The 24,892-nt window shown below is 39.0% G+C and overlaps 1 protein-coding gene across 6 annotated transcripts in view; it reads left to right on the forward strand.

The window, feature by feature from the left end:
- The window catches only part of MAEA (macrophage erythroblast attacher, E3 ubiquitin ligase), a 49,018-nt gene that overhangs the window by 4,217 nt on the left and 19,909 nt on the right, over positions 1–24,892 (forward strand). For 3 of the 6 annotated variants that reach the window (XM_012573555.5, XM_072927709.1, XM_012573550.5), the window contains exons 2-3: positions 13,418–13,600; positions 17,033–17,236. In XM_012573555.5, coding sequence (XP_012429009.1) covers positions 13,493–13,600; positions 17,033–17,236 — 312 coding nt within the window. In that variant the 5' untranslated portion in view covers positions 13,418–13,492. 6 annotated transcript variants of the gene reach the window in all.

Here is a 24,892-nt window from a genome sequence, read left to right on the forward strand (position 1 = left end):
TCCAGCTCACTAATGGAGATGTCAAACATCTGAACAAGCAACTTTTTACCCAGTGAGGCAGAAGAAGTGCACAATTAATTTTTTTTTGCATAACTGGTTGCAGTACTTTTGTTTTTTCCCCATGTTTATAAGCTTTACTCTAAGTTGGTTTTGAACCTAATTTTAAGAGTCAAGAGTACTTTTGTCAAAACTTTGAACACGTAGCAGCAAAAGCTGTTCAGTGAAAGTGGTTCAAGCAGAACTTCAGACAGAAGTAACAACTTGTAACTTTTAGTTCACTGTCTGTACATCAATGCAAGAAAACACAAATATGTATCATGATAGAACCATAGAATGGTTTGAGTTGGAAGGGACATTAAAGATCATCTTGTTCCAGCCCTCCTGCCAGGATCAGGGACACCTTCCACTAGACCAAGTTGTTCAAAGGCTTATCCAGCCCGGCCTTGAACACTTCCAGGGAGGAGGCGTCTACAGTTTTCTGGGCAGCCTGTGCCAGTGTTTTACCATCCTCACAATGAAAAAATTTCTTCTTCATGTCTAATCTAAACCTGCCCTCTTTTAGTTGGAAGCCATTCCCCCTTGTTCTGTCACTGCCTGCTGTTGTAAAAAGCCCCATTCCAGCTCTCTTGTAGGCCCCTTTTTAGATTATCTAAGTGCTTTTTAGACAGAAGGTTGGCAAAATAAGCTAACCCTGAACATTGGTGACAGCTCTGCACTAACTCATCACAAACACTTATCTCACACTAAATCCATCTTCAACCTGGGTGCTCTGACTCACCAAGTGTGTTCAATGTCCATGCCGAGCGTTCCTGTGCTGCTGAATAATGTACTTCCTGTTTTGACACATGGTGTGTGTGTCAGCAAACAAGTGTGAAATCTTTCCTACTGCTCTTATTTTCGTGCACTGCACTCTGTTCTAAAAAACACTCTTAAGAAAAAGCTAGCACTGGGACTTTGTAAGATGTTTGACGTTGTATAGTAGCTGAAGAAATTGGCTCTAGATGGTCTCTTTTCCACACCTGCCCACTCATTATAAAACATATTTTAAAGTGATTATTGAAGGAAGAAAACACAGTAAAAGGCAGTAATAGTGTAGTGATGACCTAGAGCTGTTGGTTGGTTATTAGTACCCCATTGTGCCCATGGGAGAATACTTGAAGAAAGGTATTCTCAAACATCTTACAGAAAATTTCCTGTTGGTGTCTTCAAAGTGATCACTTACCTAATGTTGCAATTCCTAGTTGCACCATACTTGATCTGTAGTGTTTTCACAGGACAGTGGCCTGTGATGTTGTGAGTTTGGTTTGTGCGTGTTTTCTGGTGTAGGAATATGGTAGCTAGCACATTGGGATCTTTATATGTTGACATAAGACAAGATTTGATTCTTAGCATAGTGAGTGTTTTTCAGGAGCTGGGAAATAAGTAAAGATGAGCTCCAAACATTTCCTAGATACTGTAATAGGAGGAAAATGCTTTGCTTGGTGTGCTCCCTATGCATCTTCCCATTGTCTTTCAAATCAGTAGTTCCTGGATAATCAGCATAAGAGAGTGCCTTTCAGGCTCACAGGTTTAGGGAAGTACTGTTCTGGCAGATGGGTATTTGCTGTAAGGGCACACTGACAGGATCCATCAGTCTATGTTAGTCAAAAAGCTGCCTGAATTGTACACTTGGCCTCACACTTAAAGCCTGAAGATATACTATGTGGGAAGTATTTGCTAACCCAGAATATGAAATATGCCAAAGTAATTGATTACTTAAAATATGTGATATTTGATTTAAATAAAGCAGTTTTCTAAGATACTTTTATTTTGATAGCCAGTAATTTAACTACTTCACTTCTTTTGATTTACCTCAGCATTTTTTTTAAGAGTTCTGTGGATTAACTGGACTTGTCAACTAGTGAAAATTAAAATAAAATGGATTGAGTAGAACTTTGGTCATTCATATACTCTGATACGGGTCTGCTAATTTGCATCAATAATGCTTAATTGTCTTACAAGAAATGCTGTCACTTTGGCTGGAATAGGTTGTTTTGGAAGCAGTTTGATTGGAAATGGGATCTCTAGCCAGTATCATGGTGTTGGGACTGTGCAAAAGCACTGAAGGACAACGACCTCTTTCATTAAAAGAGGTAAAGAGGTGGTGCTGTGATTAAAATGAGCAAATATTTGGAAAAGAATAAGGATCAAAACAAATGGAAAGACTTGCTCAGGACACAGACCTGCTGAATGACCTTAGCTTTGCAACTCAGCTTTGGCCAGAGAGCAATGCTTAGGTTCTTGTTAGTACTCCAGTATTACTACTAAAAGAAGAAAAGTAAAGGCATTTCTTTTGAGCTGTAAATCCGGGGTGGCAGCTATAAACAAGTGCCTTGAAAAGGACTGGCCTCTGATGTCCTCAGGGTATTTCTAGACAGGCCTCTAAAATGGCTGTCAACTTCCTTATATAGGGATGTAAGACAATTTTCTGTAACTGCAAAATCGCCTTGTAAAGCACTTAATTTTCTTGCAGGAAGCCTTGTTCAAAAGTTCCTAATGTATTCAGAAATAAGTTACTTGCAGTTTGTGTAACAGGATAATATTTTGAAGGGGTGTGATTGCTTCTGTTGACTAAGTATGTGTGTAGCAGATGGATAGCCCAAGAATTTTTGCTGCTCATTCTCTCCTGTATTGAAGCAGCAGCTTTGAATAATATAATGATGGTTTCCTTTGAGACACAGCTGCTCTGGAATACACAGTACTGTCTTCCTGAGTTGTAGAACTGACTTGCTTGTAACTAAGGCAAGCTACTAGGCTTTACCCTTCCAAAACATTGAAACTGATTTTACAAAGGACTGGTTTTTAATAATCCAAATTACCTCCAACTGCTTTTAGGCTTATGAAATGACTTTGTTTGGCTCTATATCTCTTCAAGATTTTATTTTAATGCTTTTACCTAATTAACCTACATCTAGACATTATTTTAAGCCATCCATTCCTCAAATATACTACTACTCTTTAAACTATTTTCCTTTTCTGATTTTGCCTAGAGCAAAGAAAACTATTCCTATTTTAAGGAATTGATAAGAGCTACTCATCAGAAGAGTTCACTGAAGAGGTGCTGATATCATTTATGTTTTGGATAAGTCCAGTGACAAATAATGATGCTGACTCTGGTCTGAAGCAATCCAAGAATCATTGAGGAAAAAATGAACTATATAAAAATACAGAATTTCAGTAATTCTGCATGGAAGTTCTTAATTGTTACTTCTTTGAAGGAAAACTTTCAGTAGTTTATTGTACCCTGCCTCATTTTTCTATGGCTTCATATATGATAGATGTCCTCTACTTTTCTATTTTGTTGAAGCAGTGAGCATGGTGTTCTAATTTAGTCTCAAGAAAACAGCTGAATGCTTGAAAGTGTTTTTTGTGGGGTTTAGTTTTTCTCCTGACACTGTTTATTAAAACTCTTCAGGAAAATGCTTAATTTTTCTTACATGTTCTTGTATTTCCTTGTCCTTCTTGCCTAAAGTGGTGCTAAGTTGTCTTTGCTTCTAGTTTTTTGGAAGGCAATTTCATCACTGCACCTCTCTTGTTTTTCCTAGCTGTTTGGCCAGGCTTAATTTCATGTAGCGGCATTTGGAAAAAGCTTATTTATATCTCAAAGTCTTCAACTGAATTGTCTTGGAGACCTGTAGATTCATACAAATCTCTGGTGTTTTCAGGTGTTATAAGCTAACACACTTGAGGAGAGGAAGCACACCATTTTTCTGACCCTTGAAAGGAAAGCATAGTTCTGTAATGGTTCCCCCCACCTAATCGGGTAGGACTCTTTTTATTTCATATTTCTTAAAACTTTTTTTTTCTTCCTCCTAGTTTTGTGACTTTATGTATTTGATAAGATTTTTTAAAATTAATTTCTAATTCCCTCCTTCTCATGACAGAGTTAATTTGAAAAGATATACAATGTAGGTTTTTGTTTTTTAAAAGAAAAACATTTTATGTGTGAAAGAATTACTTATAGCCAAGATACTTTAACACTGAGGTACTTTACAGAATTGCAAACCTATGTAAAAGATGCTTGTTTCTGTTGTCTATACTGTTTTCTATGAAAATGAGTTTTTAGAAACTTTGAAAATTCCTGTTAACAGGAGTCTGGAGAATAGTTAATGATCTTACTTATATAACCAAATACTTCTTCCTTCAATTTCTTCCTTCAACTGACTTTTTTGAAGTCTCACTTTTACTCTATAATCATCAACACCAAATGATAGCTATACAAACTGATTTTTACTTTTTTCTGCTGCATCTGAACTAGTTTCATCCATGCAGTTACTGTGGACTAGAAACATTTTGAATAATCTTGTGATCTGTGTATGTGTGATTGTGTTTTGGTTTCCATTTTTATTTGGAGTTCCTTAGGGCTGAATTTATATAAGTAAAGAAGGAATTTGGCCAGTGTTGTAGTGTGTGACCAGATCAGTGTGAGAACTGGTGTGCTGAAAGTCTAATGTAAGGCTAAAGATTTGGAGGAGAATAAAGGCTTACATTTTTTTCAAAACCTCAATCATGAAAGAAATGTGTAATTCAGTCTTTTGGTGTGTACCAGTTAGAAAAACTTGTGGGCATCATCAAGGTGGTACTTGGAATTTTGCAGTGGCCATTAGACTTTGGCCTAACATCCTCCACCTCCAAAGAAGTAGAAATGCAGCACACAACACTTGTTATAAAAAGCATTTTTGCTGTGGGAGAAATCCCTTTCTCCTGTGTTGAGTCCTCCTCTGACAATGCTGAAGTAGTCTGGGGATATTGTTGGATAGCTGTGGAAGAAAGACAATGTAGAAGACTGTTTCTGTGCTTCTACTTTAAGTAAAACTTCAGTGAGATTTTTAATATATGTAATTGATTTTTCCCTTCCAGCCAATGGCTTATTGATGCAGAAATAATATCCTGACTAATCCAATATGGAATAATGTACATCAGTTAATATGACTTTTAAAAAGAGCATTCCATGTAAAGGTATTGGAGTTGTTTTTAAAAAACTGAAGTAGGCGGTGAGGTGGACTTGGTTGATAGTTTATTCATATTACTGGATGTTTTTTGGAGATAAGCCTTACCAGGAACTCTTGCAAGAAAGACTGAAGTCCTTATGCAGATAAGGAACTGGTCAAGATAAAAAACAAACATCAAGATTTAGTAGCCAGCTTCTCTAATAGAGGAAGACTGGTGTTAGGATTCTGCTGGCATCCTGGTGATATTCAGCTGTTTGAACAGCCTGGAAGAATGAGTAAGTGCTGAGATGAAGCAGTTTCCTTGATGCTACTAAGATAATTGAGGTATTACAGATGCAGCCCAATTGTGAACCATTAGAGAAAAAATAGTGAGAGACTGAATGGGTGTTAAAATATATTAAATTCAGTATAGGTAAGTGCAGTGTGATACAGTTTTTAGGTATGGTGGAAAGAAAATTAATCTTAGTCTTATATATATAATAACCGAGTTGGAAATGATCATCATTGGTCAGTGGGATTTCAGGGCTAATAGTGAATGTTTTGTGTGAGTGGCCAGGTTAATGTTAACAAACAGGACAGAAATGTTGGGAAAGGAAAGAATGGAGAACTCAATACATAGCAGTTAAAATCCATGGTTTGTTCTTCTCTCAAGTAGTATGACTTACTCTCATTTCCTCCCTTCTTTCATCCTGAGAAAGGGTGTTAGAGAACTGGAAAATGTCTACAGAAGGGTGAGCATGATTAGAGAGATGGAATGTCTGTCTTCAAGGAATGGTTCAGAAAGAGTCTCTCCAATCTCAAGATATGTGAGAAGTATGTAGGAGAAAGAGAGGGTTCCCTTTTGTGCTTCCAAAACAAGAACAAAAGGGTTTCAAATTAGTTGAAAAGTCAAAACCAAAGAGTATTTCTTCACATAGTTGTGAGCCTGTGAAATGTCTCACAACAGGATGTTGCAGTGCTAAAACTCAGGTCAACAACAACCAGAGTTCATGGATGAGAAACACTCTGTGGTGTTTCTACTATTAAATTCCCATCTTTGGCTCAAGAAGCCCACTTAGATTGTTTGGGATTAGTAACTTTGTTCTTGCCTTTTTTCAAGTACCATCCTCTTTCTGGATATTATCAAAGAAAAGATAGTGACAGAGAGGGGATTTTTTGTCTTATCTGGTATGGTCATTCAGATATGGAAATGTGATGTCTAAGTTAGCAAAGATGAATTCATTAAATTAAGGTAGAAAAGTACTTCTGCAGACAGTGTTAAATTCAGGCTTCTGCTTGAACCTTGGCTAACTTCAAAGCTAATCTGAGTTGCTCAGAGTCCTGCCAAGTTCTGAAAGTTTTTGAGGGTGGCAATTCCGTCAGCTTTCTGGGCTGCTGTTCCAGTGCTTACCAAGACTTCTGAGTGAAATATATTTTTTTACGTCCAGCTGGGATTTTCTTTAGTGACAGTTGTCAACTCTGCCTCTTTCCCTTTTGCTCTGTAACTCCGGAAGGTCTGGCTGGCTCTTATCTGTGACCTTCACCTTTTGGTGGTAGAAAGCTTCTATCAGATTGTGCCGCTTCCAGCTCCCCATAGCCTTCCCTTCTGCAGCGGAAACAAGAAACAAGCCTGCCCCTCTCAGCTTCTCTTGGATTTTTTTTCTTTTTTAATCCTCCAGCCAGCTCACTGTCATGGTGGCAGCCTCCTGGACTCTCTCCAGGTTGTCAGCATCTCTTTTTTAGTGGGGGGCAGGGGGGGTGGGGGGAAGAGTGACCTGAAAACCAGACTCAGTATTCCAGATGAGTCTGCGTGAGTGCTGAGCATAAACAATCACTCTTCAACCCACTGCCTTTAGTCTTGCAGCCTGGGATGGGGTTACCCTTCATTGCCATGAGAGCCTGTTGCTGATTCATATCCCACCTGCTGTCCATCAGGACCTCTATGTCTTTTCTTGCAGTGGTGGATTTGTGCCAGGTATTGGGCCCTGGTGTTTGCCTTGATTATGTTTCATAAAGTTCTTGGTGTATTTCTCCAGTTTGTCATTTTTTCTGATTGGCAGCTCTGACACCCATTTATCAAGCACTCCACCGGTTTGTCCTCTGTGAGCTTTCTGTAGGGCAGATGGTTGAAGATGATGTGTGTTGGAGCTGATAACATTCCTGGGGAGACAAGCAGTACTTGCAATTGGTCACCAGGAAGCTTTGGAACCACTGACCATTATTCTTAGAGCCTGACTAGTCAGTCCCTAACCCATCTTGTGTTCAGCCATTGAGTCCAGTCTCCCCCGTTTGGCCACAAGTGAGACAATGTCAAAAACCTCACTACTATTGGCAGAAAAGGCTGCCAGTGTGCTCCTGCCATTCAGAGAGTCAGTTCATCACTGAAGGCAAGCAGTGTTGTCAAGCTTGATTTGCATATGACAAATCTGGGCTGGTTGTTCCTAGTCACCTTTATAAGATTGGAAATGGTTGGGTTTTTTTGGTGTTTTTTTTCCTGTAACTTTCACAAGAACTGAGATGAGGCAGACCAGCTTGTAGATTTTGTGATTTTCCAGGTTCTCTTTTTGGAGTAGAGGCACAAAACTTGCTCTTTTCAGTCACGGACATCTTTTCTTGTTCATTGTGACATTCCAGCAACTTTAGCAGGTTTGCAGTGTCATCCAAGAGCTCTCTCCTTTCCTCCCTTCTGCTCCTGTGTACCTTCAGCTTGCTTTGGACTCCTTACATGAGTGAATGTTTCCCCAGACTCCCCAGACCTGGTTGCTCATCATGAAGGCTTAGGAGAAGGCCTTACCAGTAAAGACAGAGAAGGCATTCAGAAGTGAGACCTTGTTGTCCTTTGTATCTGGGTCACAAACTCAATTCTGTAGGTGCTTTTCATCTTCCTTAAGCTGCTGGTGTCTGTAAGGCACTGGTAATTGCAATTACTGGTTTGAAGTCTAGTGAATTAAGTGGATGTATATGTTGTCTGTGATGGTAATGAGAGCTGCATTTCTAGCTCTAACTCAGAAGGGTTTTGTGGCTGGACAACTACAACAGCTCTGCAAAGACCTCTCCACAGTTCATGTTTGTTTTGTTATGTTGTGCTCTATCCCTTCAGCAGTGTCTGTATTCTTTGTTTGCAAACCCCAGGTGCTCAGTGAGTGACTGTGTCTGTTGTAGAAGCTGCAAGTGTGCAAAGCTAAGACTTTGCCATATTCTCGAAATGCCATTAAGCTGCTTAATAGAATTCAAGGTGCTACAATGAGCATAAGTCCAGTCTGGGTGTCTGACTTCCAACAACATTAATGCCATTGAGAGAGCAAGGCTTTTTAAGCTTTGATCACTATAATTAATAAACTTCTATGAGGGGAAAATGGTCTGCATTCTCCTCTCCCTTTTGATATTGTTAAAGGCTATAGACGGCTGGCTCTTATCACTTGTTTTCTAAGGTGTTTTTATGTGAATCTGTAGAGATAAGCAAGAGCTGAGGTGGGAGCGTGTTCAGCAGCTGTTTCTATATATTTGATTTATGGAAGGAGTACAAAGTGTGCACACACAGATACATTCAGAAAACCTTAAGAAGAGAAGAAAAATTAATCTCAGTAAAATCTTGATAATGCGTGTAAAAGCAATATGCGTTGTAGGACACTGTGTAAAGGATTAGCTTCAATGATTTAGAGTCATTGAAGGGTTCACTTGAAGGGAACTTGGACATAATTTAATTCCAGCCTCTTTGCCATGTCCATTAGACCAGGTTGCTGAAAGCCCCATCCAGCCTGGCCTTGAACATTTCCAGGGATGGGTCATATCCATAGCTTTTCTGGATAAGCTGTGTCAGGCCCTTACCACCCTCACAGTAGAGAATTTCTTCCCTATATATAATCTAACCCTGTCTCTGCCATTTTGAAGCCATTCCTCCTTGTCCTGTCACTCCATGTCCTGGTGAAAAGTTCCTCTCCAGCTCTCTTCTCCAGGCAAGACACCCCCAGCTGTCTCAGCCTGTCCCCACAGCAGAGGGGCTCCAACCCTCTGATCACCTTTGTGGCCTCCTCTGGACTCACTCCAGCAGGCTCAGATCCCTCTTGTATTTGGGTGCAGCATTGCAGGTGGGGCTTCAGAAGAGCAGAGTAGAGGGGCGAGATTGCCTCGCTTGACCAGCTGCTCACACTTGTTTAGATGCACCCCTGTATGCAGTTGGCTTAATGTTATTTAAGATATTTATAAAGATATTTCTTTAAATATTTATGTGGAGACTGATAATTAACACTTGAGAAGTGAATACAGTTTGCAAAACATCAGGTTACAACATATGCAAGCATTTAATACTGGCTGTTTTTTTTCTATTTTTAATGTGTTTTGAAAAAACTCAAGAAAATGGAATTACTTAGTAAGTGAATGGCTTATTGAAAAATTTATTTTTATGAAAATACATTTAAATTCACTCTACTTAAGGGTATTCAAGTTACATTTTATATGGCTTATGAAAAGAAAGATTGCCTACAGTTGCCCAGTTTTGAATAGTATTAGCCACTTCATTATTTGAGAACTCTGCCTTGCTTTGGTACCTTATTTGCATTCATGGGGAGGAAGAGGACTGTGTTTGGGCTGAAGGCCAGGTAGTAAACTTCACAGTTGAGTTCCCAAGTGTGCACTTAAAAACTCCCCTGACATCCCTAGCTCTGCAGTTTCCTACTCCTTCCTCTCAACTGGGCGATCAACGTGTAACTCTCCTGGCAGTCCTTCCTCCTCTTCCACCAGTTCAAGCTTGTACACCCTGAACAGTCCTCTTCTAAGTCATGTCTCCAAGCTAGAGGTTGTTGGAGCATGTTCTGGGACAGCACACCACTTTTTTGGCTTTCTGAAAGCAGAGTGAAGTAACTCCTGAAATGAAGAAAATATTTGGATCAGGTTAATCAGTTGTCTCTTGCTTTTTTGTTAGTGTTTAGCACCTGGAAACAGTCACGCTACAGTTGCAGAAACCTCCAGCCAAGCAGACTTCATATCACAGCAAAATTTTGATCTTGGAAAAACTGGAATTTTACCTCTTGTGTAGGTTGTTCTAACTTTACTCAAATTCCTTTTCACTAGGTTTAAGTTTGACCTGGTTTAGAAAATGCTTAGGTTGAATAATGTGTCCAGCTGTGGAAGCTGGCGAACAAAAGGAGCAGAATCTTTAGTGCCACTGGATTTAAATGTGGTGCCTACTAATATTTTACAACTCTCCTTTGTATCCTCATGTATGTTCACAGTATGAGGCAACTGGGTGTGGTTTTTCAAGCTCTAACGAGTAGGACAAGTTGGTATTGTGCTTATACAGAACACATTCTGGTCAGTACTTGCTGCTTTATTTCAGATTTTCTAGTAGCTGATTTATTCTTTTTTCCTTAAGGTAATACTTCCCTAGGCTGAGTTCTGTAGTCACTCTTGTCTCTAAATAATGGCTCTGTAATCCAGGTTTGGTCACAGAATGGTAGTGGCAGAAAAGGTTCCAAGTCTCTAATAGGTTTATGGCAATTAATGAGATATAAATCTTGCATCTGTCTCTTAGTCTGAGAACTTTGGTGTTCACAGTGTTCTAACAATGGTACCTGAAAATCAAAGTGAACTATAATTTAAAATTTTTATAATTGCATTGTCCAGAACACTTTCTTATATGTTCCTCTTCCATTAATTATTGGTGGGAAAAAACAATCCTCTTGGTAGAGTGCCTGTAACTTTTGAAGTCTTCTGCAGTAAAGCAAGCCAGTGCTAAGGAGCTGGGACTTTTGGCACTTTGGAGCTGTAGGAGTAATAAAAAAACCACCACATCAAGATGCAAATTCAAGATAAAATCCTGCTTTGTAAGGAATGTAGCAGTTGCGGTTCTAAATTTTTGCATTCATAGACTCTGTTCCTGTAAAATAAGTGTAAAAGCTGTACCTAGATGTGATTCACAATTATTCTTATGAAAACTGCTGGCTCTATAATAGGAAACAAGTGTCTGTGCAAATTACAAAAATCTCTGGTGAAGTGTATTTACTGTCAGCTCCAGTTATGGAAATAATTTTATTGTACCTTTAATTTCCCTTGTTATGACACACTAAATTGTTTCTCAATAAGTTTACTTTTATTTACTTTCAGAGTATATAGTGGAAACATTTCAACTCCTAGTCTCTTCTACAGAAAACATTCAGATTGTTTTTATGGTAGGGGAAACAAAAGATGAAAGAAGATTCAAAATCCTGTTGCACCTAGACATTCTAAGTGATATATAGTGATACTAGCTGAAATTGAAAGTTCAATTGTTCTAAATGTCATATGAACACGAACTGTGCCAGAAGACTGCATGCTGAAGAGACAGAGCACAGGAAATGGGTGCTGTTACTGCTCTTGAGTGCAGATAAGGAACTGGGAAAAAAGGGAGATTAAACACAGACTTTTTTCTGAACTGACTAGATCTCTGTCCCGCTGACTGCTCAAAATGTAACAAAAGAACTTTCTATACTAAAAAAGGTACCTCAAATTAATAGTAGCTTGTGCAAGTCTTTATTGATGCAGATTTTCAGTGTGGCATGGAAAGCTGAGTAGCAAAATACTTGCAGAAATACATTTTGGTGAACGGTAAGAAAAATGCAGTGGAGCAAAAAGAAGGCAAGAAGTTGTCTTAATACTGTCTGGCATCAGGTCTTAGAGTTGGAAATAAGTTTCTATGTTCAAAAACATGAGATGTCAAAACAATGGCCTCCTAGAACATCCATTTTTATCTGTGGGTCTCTAAAATACTGCAATTTTTTGTGTAAATGTTAAAAAGAAATGAGGGTTGGAGATGGAAAATTGTTATATAGGCAACTAAGCCGGTGTTAAAGCTTATTATTTGTCATGGTTTATGTGATTTGAGTTTTGGGTGGGTGTAGTGCTGGGATTTTAGGACAAAACGTATAAGAAAAATAATTGTTTTGGCTTAGTGCCTTCTGTGATAGAGTCTTGCCCTGTCATTTGTTTAGGTCTTAGTTTGTGATACCAAGAAACACTAAATAGATAATTTCAGTCTTGAGAAGAGGAGTCCTTTCATATCTTATCAGGATTATCCTTGTCTTTTATTACTTCTACAAATAAGCACAACTTCTTGTAGGTAATGCAAAGTGTGGGAAAGCAAAAGCTTTGGCTCATCTTGCTTCCTCTGAACCAAACTGTTCTCTCATGGGGAATTCCAGTGGTGCTGTAGGAACCTCTTTGCTAATAGAACCCAGAAGGGCTGTGGCCCCTGGGGATACTTCCTTGCATGGAGATAATTAGAAGGAGGAAAACGGAGACCTTGATATAATTGATTAGCAGTTATATGCTTGAAAGATTTGTAATCAAACATATACGTGATATGTACCAAACAGAGCACTGATTTGTGTTTCCTGTTTTACCTTTAACATGGATAATCTGATTGCTATCTAAATTATACCTTTGATTAATGGAAAAGCAATCAAGATTATCATAATGACCTGAAAACTTCTCATGGACTTTTTAAAGATTAAAGATATGTCTGAATTAAGTGTATAGCACTGGAATGTTTTTTAAAAATCCTTGTTTCTGTGAAGTAATAGAACTTCTTGTCTAAATTGTTTTTGCTACCACTGTAGTGGAAGCAGCTTAACATTTCCCAAATCATTCCCCAGGCTGTAGACTGCTCCCATCCATGTGTTCCTAATGGCCATCAGTAGCATGGCCATAATGGCCATTCAACTGTTCCACAAAGGTATGGGCCAAGTAGGACAGGAGACCTCGAAGACTGGTATATCTCTTAACTCAGGAAAGGAGCATTAGAGGAAATTAACCAGTTTAGTCATACATTGTAGGCTTTTGTCACTAAAAGAAAACTTACATGGGGTTTCTCTTGGCATTCCTTAAAGTCCTTGGGGAAGTAACACTAAAAAGTAGTCTTTTATGGGAAGAGGTATGTAGGAGACTTGTTGGATTTCCTGAATAACTGTTGGTGTACTATGTATAAATTTTTCAGTAGCCAATATGCATTGTACATGCTTTCTCTCAAAGGTAGCTTTCTCTTTTTTAATGTATTTGTGAAGGAAAGAAATGTAAAATTAGAAAGTCAGGGTCTGAAGGGTGATCTCTCTTACCTGTGGTTTAATTTGTAGCTTTCCTTTTGTAGGTACAAATTTATCTTCATATTCTGTTGTCCCTGGATTGTTTCCATCAATGCTTCTTACAGCCAAAGCAGGATAGGTGAACATGGTATCAGATAAGAAACTGCAGTATTTTTCCACATGTTTTTTCATAATAGAAATGTGAGCTCCTTGCTGAGAGAACTTAAATAATGGTTTTAGCATGGGAACTCGAAGTCCAGTCAATGACCTCTAGTCCTCTGGACCTGAGGTGTTCTTTGGGCTGCATCAGATGAAACTGTCAGTCTTTCTAAGCTCTAGAGGACCTCGCTTTTTAAATACAGAAATTCGAATGACTTGCTATTTCTGCTTCAGGTGCCATACGAAACACTGAACAAACGATTCCGAGCTGCACAGAAGAACATTGATCGAGAGACCAGCCACGTGACCATGGTGGTGGCGGAGCTGGAGAAGACACTGAGCAGCTGCCCTGCTGTGGACTCAGTTGTCAGTCTCCTGGATGGAGTAGTTGAAAAACTCAGCGTTCTGAAACGCAAGGTGAGTGCTGTTCTACCTTCACTGCAGTGCTCTTTGCTTGGATTTTCTTTTCAAAATTACAGGCATTACTGGCTCTTTAAAAGCATTGCTTCACTGTGCTTAAGAAACACAACTTGGTGGTTCTTGTCTAAGTATAACAAACTTCTGTTGAGAGGTAAAATGAATACATATTTGTAGTCCTGAAAAGGACTTTCTTTACTAACAGAAAAGAAATAGTAGCAAAATGAATTGATCCGTATCAATTCCTGCTTGTCTAATGGAAAGGTTTGTGCAATTGAATTAATTGATCACTGGAATAGCAAAACAGGTAGAAGATGAAGCTGAAAAATATGAAACCCCCAGTGCAGGAATAGTTGTATGCTCTGTTGAGACTTTTCTGCAGAAGAAAGTGCAAGTTGTCCTGGATTGTTACTTGAAAATTTTTTATAAGCACTCAACTTGGAATCTGAAAGATTCCTATGGAATAATAAGAGCCTTTTAAATAAAATTTGGCAGGATAACCTGCTTCTAGCTGTTAAGCTTGAACAAAATACAACCAGCATTTGATGCCTTTGCCACATCTTTCTTAGAGAAAGATGTGTATGTTCTCAGAAAAAGAAGTATAAGCCATCCTTATTTTGGATGGGAATATTACTCATCCCTAGAGTCATCAGAACACTTACTTGAAACAAGTCTTGCAGAAAAATGGAAATAGCTGTCGCCTGACTTGAGAGCAGTGCTTCTCCAAAAATAAATAGATGAAACGTAGAAGCAGAGTCATTTCATTGAAACTTAAATGAAATAACCAACAGATATAGATCTTGAGACAGTACTGTGTGAAGCATCAAAATACCTTGGAGGTTTGCACCATGAAAATAACGCTGTCATGTGTGTTGATTTGGGGTTTTCTGCTTGAACAAGTTAGCTAGGTGTTGAAAAGCTGTTCTGCAAAAGACTTGATAAATTAATTGCTCTTTTCATCCTCAGATTGTGAGACTTAAAGGATGTGTTTTCTTCACTTCTCTGTTACAGAAAATAGGAGCTCTTTCTGACAGAGGTGTTGTATGTTGCTTGTAGGTGTGTAGTAATGATGTGGAGGAGTAAAAGTTATTTACTTGTTAAAGCTTTGCTGACTGTGGGGGTGTGTCTGAAGGCATTGCTGAGTGTTTTGGATGCAAAGCTCCATTTTAGTTTAATTGCTCATTTGTTTTTGACTGCATGAAGGACTCTGGGGAATCTTATAGCTACTCAGAAAGAACAAAAAGCCAAAAAAAACTATTAACCAGTAAAAGTCCTCTGAAATACAAAAGTCTTGTTTCTGCTCCAAACCCTCAACTCCCAACTGTCTTCTCTATAATCTCTGCCCCGAGCAAAATGACTGTTTTCTTTAGAGCCTTTGGACCCATGTGGGATCTCTGTTGCCTCCTGTGTTTAGACAAGGATCTTATGAACTGCTGAGATGGTCATAATAGAATTAGATGGTTCCTTTATTTAACACCTTACTCACTCTTGAAAGAGAGCTTTAAAACACAGCAGGTTTCTTCAGTTCTGAAAATGGTCCTGGGGAAACCTAGGCCTCTGTGTTTTCCCTTTTGTATCCTGTTTACTATGTTTGTTCCCTCAAGTTCTGTTAATGTCCAGCAGGGCAAGTCCAGGTAGACTTGCTTCAGAGGGTTTTGAAAAGAATCTGTAGCCTTTCTGAACACATTAGAAGGATCAAAAAACCAGCAAGAGCTGTATAGATCCAGATATAAAGCCATATAAGAAGAACCCTTTGGAAGCAGAAAGGGTTTGTGCCTGACTGCCTCGAGTTCTTAGTTGTATTCAGAATATTTCTCAGGGTTGCCTTCACATCTGATAATAGTGCAGATAACTAAAAAGTGAAAGTGTATATAGTCTTGAGTTAGTGTTTGCCTGCTGAAGAGACCCAGTTTATAATTCAGACAAAATACTTGTTTCCAAACTATGTTACAAAATAAAGCTGAAGTCAGCAGCGCAAGTAACTCGGACTTCAGTAGTAAAAATAACTCAGGCTACAGATGTTTACATGGATGTTATTAAGAGACTCTTGTATAGTGACAAGTGTTTTAGATACTTGAATTTGCTATCAAGGGTCAGATCAGAGTCAGGCTTAATTGGGGAGGGGGGAAGGAAGGGCAGGGAGTAAGCTCAATGCAAGTAAGCTTTCCTTGCAAGTTTTCTCTCATTTCACTTTGCTTTTCAAATACTGATCCTTCCAGAAGAAGTCTGTCTATGGGCAGGCATGGTAAATGCAATTAGAGCGAACCTGTGCTTCCAGAGCTGGAGCTGTACCATATATGATACTACAGTTTGAGTTCTGGAAAGGTCACTGTGTCAGCGTGGTGTGCAGAGTGGGCTGCCAAAAGTTCTGCCTGTGCCTTCCAGCCGCCAGACCTGTGCAGTCATTCAAACACAAGCCAGCAAGTTTAAAGTTACCACAGGGCATCCTAACTCACTAGTGATACATTGCAGATGGGAAGGGTACTAACCATCCTCTCCTGGTTTGCCTTTACTTTAGCAGGCACATAAAAGTTCTGCCAGCTTTCTGGAGTTCTGTAGCCTGACATGGCCCAGAGTTGTCACATGCTCAGCATACTGAGTCAGCCAGCTTGGAATGATGGCTCTAAGGTTGAAGGAAAGCAACTGAGCTGAGTGTTTTAGTTTTAATTTTAAAAAAAATATTGTGGCAATACCTTGGGGGACTGGTGTGTGGTTTTTTTTGCTGGGTATGCCAATATGTTGGTGTAAAATAATCAATCTAGTTCCTCTGGACAAATTGTGTTTTCCTAAGTAAAGCTTCTTAACAAGGGATACACGTTTCCACAGTAGCAGAATTGTATAAAATAGTACCAGTTTAACAAAACTGATGATTTTGAAAAACTGCTTTTAGATCTTTGAATTACAGGTGCCAAGAGGCCAACCAATTGTATAATTTCCATTATTGCATGACTGATTAAAATGGCTCCAGTGTTTTAGAAGTAATGTGGGTTTACTCTGCATCACTCCTCAGTAGAACTAATACAGCAGGACAGCTGCTGGAGAAAGAAACTATGCATAGGTTAGAGGTGGAAATTTTGCTTTTCAACTGTTTGGACCAGATGATTGCAAATTTCACAAAGCTCTTTGCAGGCTATTACAGCAGTTGCTGCCATAGTTGGTACATTTCTGCTTTTGGATAAACTGTAAATTAAGCAGAAAAATGTATATATTCATACTGTCAAATAGATCAAAACTTACTTCTGTGCAAGAATATTTCAGAACTGGACCAGCAATGCAGAAGCTTATGCACTGCCATAGGAAATATTTCTAAACAAGAGGCACTACTGGGAGTAGCTGTGTAACATATAAAGAATGCTTACAAACAATTACTGTGTTTTCCTCTAAAAGGAGATTGAAAATGTGTAGCTCTTACTGTTGGTTTTTACTTTTTAGGCCGTTGAGTCAATCCAGGCTGAGGATGAAAGTGCGAAGCTCTGCAAGCGCAGGATTGAGCATCTGAAGGAGCACAGCAGTGACCAGCCAGCTGCTGCCAACATGTGGAAGAAGAAGCGCATGGATCGTATGATGGTGGAGCATCTCCTGCGCTGTGGCTACTACAACACAGCTGTGAAACTAGCCAGACAAAGTGGGATTGAGGTGGGTGCCACTGTGGACTGATTGCTAACAAAATGGTAGTAGAGAGGAAGTTGGAAAATGAGAGCAAGCTGCTTTAGCCTTGTAGCAGTTATTTTTATGTATTGGTGTGCCTTCCTTGCTGATGTTTATCTGTTAATCTTTTTAAGCTTGAGTTTGTTCTCCTTACTTGGCATAAATTGGGTTTTAATGTGTTAAATAAGTCAAAATTGAAGGCATAATTTTTAGTCACAAATTAAATGCTTTTAGATAAACACCTTTCTCTATTAAAACTCAGATTAATTCTCAAATGTCATACAAAATTTCTTTTTAGAGGCCTTTAGGCTGCCGATTAAGCAGGTGGTGGAGCTTCCCATCTGTCTAGCCCCACTCAGCTGATACATGTAGGTGACTAAACTGAGCAGAACAGCATTTCCTGATTGTAAGATCAACTGTTCTATTGTATCATCCTACTGTTTAATGCACTAAGAGGAAGGCTGGCTTTTACTTGGGAAAAGAAATTTTTATGCAATTTGGGGTTTTTAGTAGCCATTGTATCTTGCATAATCCTAAGAACAGTTTGCTTGTTCACAATTTTGTGATTGTTGTTTTCCTTTTCACTGGTTAGATAGCTGGTTTTGCTTGGGCTCACAGTGGGTTATGAAGTGTTTGGAGTTTGTGTACTTTGGTGTAGCTACTTTGTGCAGACCAATGAATCCTGATTATGGTCCTGTGACAGCCACAAGGACGTTAAAACTGATTTTTTAAGCATATGCTCTTCGTCTAGAGAAATCATGTTTTGCAGATTTTAGGTAGCCTTTGCTATTTGGTCCTGAGTGATCCTTGAATCTTCTTTAGATACTTCTGATTCCAGAAGACATACAACTCTTCGAGTTAAAATCTTACTCTTATAAAGATGCTTTGAGTTCTTTTACATGACTTACATACTTTACTTTTCTTAGGTGGAATAGTTGAACACTTCTCTCATTTTGTTGGAGAAAAAGATATTTTTTACTGATGTCAAATTAGAGCATATGTACTTGTTCTTTGTCATATAACAGGGACCTATTTGTCATGTGTCTCTTATTCCTTGGCTGCTTTACTGGTCTAATCCTGTTCAGCCAGCAGCAATTTCTGTAAATGCCAAATAGGAAATAGCACGTAGAGGCTGAATAGAAGTGAGAGGGGAGGTGGGTTACAAAGTATTAATAGGAAATAGTCGTGAAAAAATCAGCTGAAGAGGCTGTTGTGCCTCACTAGAGATACAGCCCATGCATGTGAGTCAAAAATACCCAAGGCAATTAGCTGGGAGAACTGCAGCTTGACTGGTCAGCAGCTCTCCGACTTCTGGTAGATGTTTCCCTCTGTTTTGAGCAGGAGCTCATCTCTGCTGAATCATCATGTTGCTGTACCTACTAGGTCTGCTGAAAAGGCACTATGGAAATATTTTCACTTTCATAGCAAGCTCTATTATGCCTGATTAAGTAATGCTCAGCTTTGGTTTGGACATGAGCATGGAAGTCTGTCATGACATACTACAAGACCCTGTGGTAAAAGCATCATACTTAAAGCTTTTCATTCTCTTTGTTGACTAGAAAATTTTGTGTTAAAAAGCAAGTTTTAAATAAGATTATTTACCTTCTGCCTGCAAGCTTAACTCTTTTAATTTGCATAATATCAGAGTAACTCCAATAACACAGAACATAGCTGCATGTTGAACGCACTGAGGCAATTTTTCTTTTAGTTCGCTCAAATTATGCATTTTAGTCGGCATTAGAGTTTGTTTTGGCTTAAAGAAGATAAGGCTTCCCTCAGTTTCCCTGCTTTGCACCTGGTCTGACCGTATGGCAATCTTCTTTATGAACAGCTTTTACAGTGTATGATACTGGGACTTGTTTGTTACATAGCATTTATGGTTTTGCTGGTTTAGTAAGACAGCAGCAGCTTTGTTTCTTTTTGTTCCTTTCTTGCTAAAGGATGTGAGTGTTGAAATGTTCTCTAATGCTTACTAATGTAACTTTGCTGTAGAGATTACAAAATACCATGTTATTCTTTCATCCCAAGTAATCTTTGTTTACTGTGGTCTCACCTGGCATTTTGATTAATGTCCCCACCACCACTGGGTAGACATTATGCCCTGAGGAAGAAGCTGAAAAAAGGTACTGTTCTTGTTCAGCTTGTCCAGCAGCCAGAAGTGAGGCTGGTGGACAAGTGGCCCGCTGATGTACTCTTGTGGCAAGGACAATTCAGCAGCACTCTGGGTTGCACTGATAAGCAGCAGCAGCGGAAGGGGGGCCATCCAGCCTCTCTACTCATCTTAGACCCATCTGGAGTGCTGTACCCAGTTCTGGGCTCCCTAGCAGTCACAAGAACTTGTCAAGTCTCCCCATGCTTGGAGATGCTCAAAACCAGACTGGAATAGGAAAGATCCCAAGTAACCTGTTAGAGGTGATCCTGCTTTGAGCAGGGAGACTACACAAGTTCCAGAGGTCTGAACCTCAACCATTCTGTGATTCTGTTCCTCTGATTGTGGCTGAGGTGCCCTTTGCTGCTCTTTGGAAAGGCTGAAGGAAGCAGTTATTGGCAGTTCAGCTGTAGCTTGAGGATCCCAGGTTAAACACTTTCCAGTAGCTGTTAGACCAGTCTTGGGAGCAAGTCCCAGCCTGCCTGATTTAACTTTCTCGTGTGGCTCCTGAATGTGAAGAGACCTGCAGAGCTGCCAAGGTGCTAAATGGTGAAGCAGGTCAGGAAGGATTCTGCTTCAGTGACCAAAGGGCCATTAAATCATCCCTATGTTTGAGCAAACTGTCTGCTGTGTACTATTGGCAAAGATTGACTGTGTGCCATAGTGTCCAATTCTAGTAGTTTTTGATGGTCTGTGACAAATTTGAGGCTATTTTCTAAATTAATTACCTCTATAGGAATGATGGGCTATAAAATCTTGTAATAGAAGATAAGTGCTTAAAAATCATTATTATAAACTAGGAAGCAGACAGAATGGAAAGCAATGCTGGATGTGAAAAATTATAGGGAGATTTTAAATATCACAGTTATGAACTTGCTGAAGTAAGGAATAACTTCGGCTATAAGGCATTTATACAGCATAAAGTTTTGGCAATATAAGAAATAAATTCCAAACATTAAATATTTGTTATATGTCTTTAAAGAGAAGTAATGCTGCTTGGGAAAGTAAACCAGAATGTGAGTAAGATTAAAATAAAAGCTGACAGTCAAGGACAGAAATGTTTGTACCAAAGTATATATGGGTAGAGGGGATTCTATTATGGACTTTTTCTTTGATGTCTTCTGGCTCTATAATGGTATGAAAAACAGTTTGGGTTGGAGATACAAACTAGATGTTAGGGGTTTTTTTTGTTGCATATGAATAAAACTCATCAGTATAGGCTTATTAGAATAAATAGAATCAAAATAAGGTCATTATTGCAGTGTAATGCCACATCAATATAAAAATGCCCATTTTCATCTGCAGATTCATATTTTCAGCTAGCTGGCAAGGTTGTCTGTTAACTTTTTTATTTCATGTTCTGCTATACTGCTATCTCATTTCTGTGCCATTAATTGATATGCAAATCTAGTTTAGGAAGAGTGGTGTTCCAGTAGGAAGTTGGTTTCTGTTTGTAGATAAATTTTATAATTAGGCTACGTATGTGGTACTTAGTCTACTGTGTCTGGAGGTGGTGGGGTTTAAAATTGTCTTTGTTTTTCCAGCCCTTTCCTTAATAGGCTAGAAAGAAAAAATAAACATGTAAAGTGTCTTTACATTCTCTGCTTAATTATGTTTAGCTGTACTGATTTTTGCCTGTAGGATTGAAAACAAACCCAGATTCTGAAGCTTCCAGTCTCCCTTATCATGTGCTGTAAATCCTCTATCCATCTTTGCTTAGCTTATTTTAGTAAAAGAATGCATCTCCTTGCATACTGCTCATGCTGTACAAAAGCTGTACAACTGGCAATGTTTTTTCTGTGAAGGATAGCATAAATTCAGCTTAATTCTTCGTGTGTTGAGGCAGGGAGCAAATAATTCAAAAATCTATAATTCACTGAGGAACAGAAGAGTTACTGCACCCCTGGGCAGGGTGAACAGTGGCACTGTAGTGTGGGCAGTAAATGCTTGAGTTGAAAAAACTCTTAAATAGCTTAAAACTGGTTAATTTGACCTTAAATCAGGGATTGTATATATCAATTAAAATTCTGCCAGTTAATGTTCTTAGGTCAGTAATTAAGTGCATGCATCATCCCTCAAGAAACTTAACTAGCCCTTTGCATTCATAGCACAGTGTGCTTGTTGCATTTGAGAGCTGGAGGGTGGGAGGAAATGAGTATTCCATTGACTTCAGAAGTTTTGTCTAGACATACGACCATTGTCAACACTGATTGGTATTAGAAGGGCTTCTTGACACTTCAAGTATTGACAATTGACACAGTCCCAAAAAAATAATAATTTTCTTGAAGTGGGAGTTCAGGTCTCCAGTTATTGTCAATGGTTTCCTTCCTGAGCGGAACTTCTACATCTGTGGTAATGGTTATTCACTGGACAATATCAAAACAGGGCAGATACTGAAAAATCATCCTAAAAGTATTTGTCTTTCAAAGTAGTAAATACATTTATTTTAAAAAATTAATTTTAAATAAGGAACAATAGTCCCTGGAAAAACTGAGTAGCTTCCATTCTTCTCTCCCTCCCGTTTGGCCCACTTAGTCTTTTTTACTGCATCATTGCAGCTTCAGTTTTTTTAGAAGTGTTTTTGGAGGGATTAGCCTAACTAGACAAGATACGTGCAACAAATTCAGGTGTGTTTCACTCTGAATTTTGTTAGAGAAAGCTGTGAAATCTTATTTGGTGGCCCCTGGTACTTGAATTCTTAAAGTCAAGCTTCATGGCTTTTGACCAAGTATCTGATTTCTTCTTTTTCCTATTCTATACCAATGTTCCTTTTTTCAACCCCAAAGTTGAATGTTCTTTCCTTGTTTTAGGAAAGTGTTCCTTAGCACTGTGATATGGATCCTTCAGCTGACACCTCAGTAGAATACTCCTGAAGGATTTCTGTCTGCTACGGGGCAAAATCTTCCTGAAGCTGCTATTTTTGAAGTAATCCATTCCCTGAATAACTCTTTCTACTTCATAATTCTCTCAGAAAAGGGGAGATGGAAAATAACCTGCACATTTGAGATTCACAAAAAGGAGCAGTATTAAGTCTTAACTCAAAAAACTTAAAAGCTGAATAAGCACATCTTTTAACAGTCATACAAATGTACCTTTAGAAATCCTCCTTGTTAAGATGCATAGTCCAATAATGGCTTGTAGGCAAACACACACATGTATTAAAGTAATTAATCAAAACACATGTATATTCATAACAATTCCATTTCAAATAGGTAAATAATATTAATCATAATGCTTGAATGTATTATTTACTTTGCTGCCATGCAGAACATCGCCCAGCTGACTTTCCAGATGCAGACTGAATGGTAAAAGGTGTCTTTTGCCAGGAGCTATTTGTGTCCCTCTCCTGTGACTTGCTGTTCCCACACTAGAGATGTTACAGGAAAAGTATGTATGAAGGAACTCCTAAACAGACATTACTGATTTAAAAGTGCCAGGATTTTAGCTTGTGCTGCTTGGAGTTACCCTGCAGTTCCAAGCTATAGAGAGCTGCTTGGAAACTCCTTTAAATGTGTTTTGGCTGTACCTAGTGTAGGCATGGCAACTTTGAGTAGATTGGTATAATGAATGTCTGGGTGTGTTCATCTGAATTTCAAAGTGCTGCAATTCCTGCGCAGCCTTCTGCAGTTTGTCTCAAGCATCTTGAGGAATTAGAATTATGTAAATGTGAAATAGTCAAGATTGAAGCAGAATAACAAACTTCCTCATTACAAATCATTTGACACTTCAAAAGCCAACAACATGAATTGTGCTGTGATGTTGAACATCTTGTTTTTTTCAGTCCATTTAGACAAAGTGGGTTACCTGTGGCATATCATAACTGAGGTAATTTATTACAAAATACTTATTCTGGAAGGCTGGTGGTGGAAGAAAAATTCTTGAATTGAAATTTTATCTAAATGGGGAATAGTGTTATCACCTGAAAGAGGTTTGGGTTTAGTTATGCCTCTTCTTACTGTCCTTTCTTCCTGCCAGACATTCCTTCAAAGTATAAACCTTACCTCACATTTAACACTTGCTCTTACTACTACATTAGATGACACGATAATGTTTGGTACAGGATGTGTGTAGCTGCTGAGACAGACTGATCACTGCATGGATAAAAGCTGCAGGGCTTGTGCTCCACTAGCAAAGGATTAGGTGTCTTTCCTTTACTAGAAGAGGCTATGACAGAAAATGAGGCATTTTTTTCTGCCCAATGATGCATCTTAAGCTCTAGAGGCTTTGTCACACTACTGTAGTGTAGTCATTTATTACTGTACTTAGCATGATATAATATGCTGATGGGTGAAGGTGCAGCCATTTGCTGAGCTACAAAAATTGCTGAGGCAGGAGCAAAGGATGCATTGGGAAAACAGATTGCTAATAACCCACCTCAGTGCTTGCTCCAACTCTGAGGCTCTTCCAAGCAGCTTATATCCTTGAGTGAAAGGAGGTGGAGGAAATACTTTTTTGCTTGGCTCTGGAGCAGCCAGTGCCAGAATATGTATAGTTTTGGTCACCACACTTTAGAAAGCAATTGGAAAAACTGGGTGGAGGGAGAGGATAACTGGAAAATGTTATGGGTTGGTGCTTTGAGTAGGTGTGAGAGCAGAGGTCAAATAGCAAGGAGTTTTGTAATCTAGTCATAAAAACTGAAGTTGGACACAAGTTTAGAACATTAATTAATCACTAGAACTAATTAACAAAAGTACCAGTATCCTCTAATGTTATACAAAGACCATGCTCTTCTGACAGACACCAAGTGTGAGATACTGGGATCCTTCAAAAGCAACCAGGCAGAAGCAAAAGGTCGGTGCTATGCTGAGGGTATGGAAGATGCTCTCATGTGAAACCTCGACTGTGCACCATGGGTACTGTGTTTACTTCATAGACAAAAACATTTCTGGCTCTTCTGTTTATGAATCCGTGGTTTGGCTGTCGGTTTTTGCATTTTCCCCCAATAACTAGCTCTGCAGCTGCCTCTGAGTAGGATATTCTTTCAGTTACTCTGTTTAGTTTCTCTCTAATCCTGTTAATGTGAGTAGCATTATAACACTTAATAGTGGCTTAATGATCTTCAGACAATGTTATTTAATGAGCAGAGAGTAAGGAGGCCCCTTACTGTTAATTTGTGCCCTACTTTAACTAGTCTTCAGTAATTGTGGTGTTGCTTTACTGTCACCACCTATGCCATTATTTTCTTAATTTGTGTCTCCCATCAATGTTAGTGCAGTTCATACATACCCCATGTTGACTTTGAAAAAACTGTTACTCCAGCAGCCTTTTATTCCTGCCATTTTATAGGGGCAGAGGAATTGGATTGTGGTCCCAATTCCTGTTACTGCCATCAAAACCACCTGCACTGTGCCCCTCTTCACCTGCACCTCATTTTTGCTTCCTGCCCTTGTTTTCAAGTAGGCAGTGTGACTGTGGTGTTCTCCAGGCTTCCTGCTCCTGCCAAGTGATGCCTCCTTCACTGTTCCCCAGTGTGGAAATACACTGACCTCTTCTTT

The sequence above is a fragment of the Taeniopygia guttata genome, chromosome 4, assembly GCF_048771995.1.
Source record: "Taeniopygia guttata chromosome 4, bTaeGut7.mat, whole genome shotgun sequence".
Lineage (NCBI taxonomy): Eukaryota > Metazoa > Chordata > Aves > Passeriformes > Estrildidae > Taeniopygia > Taeniopygia guttata.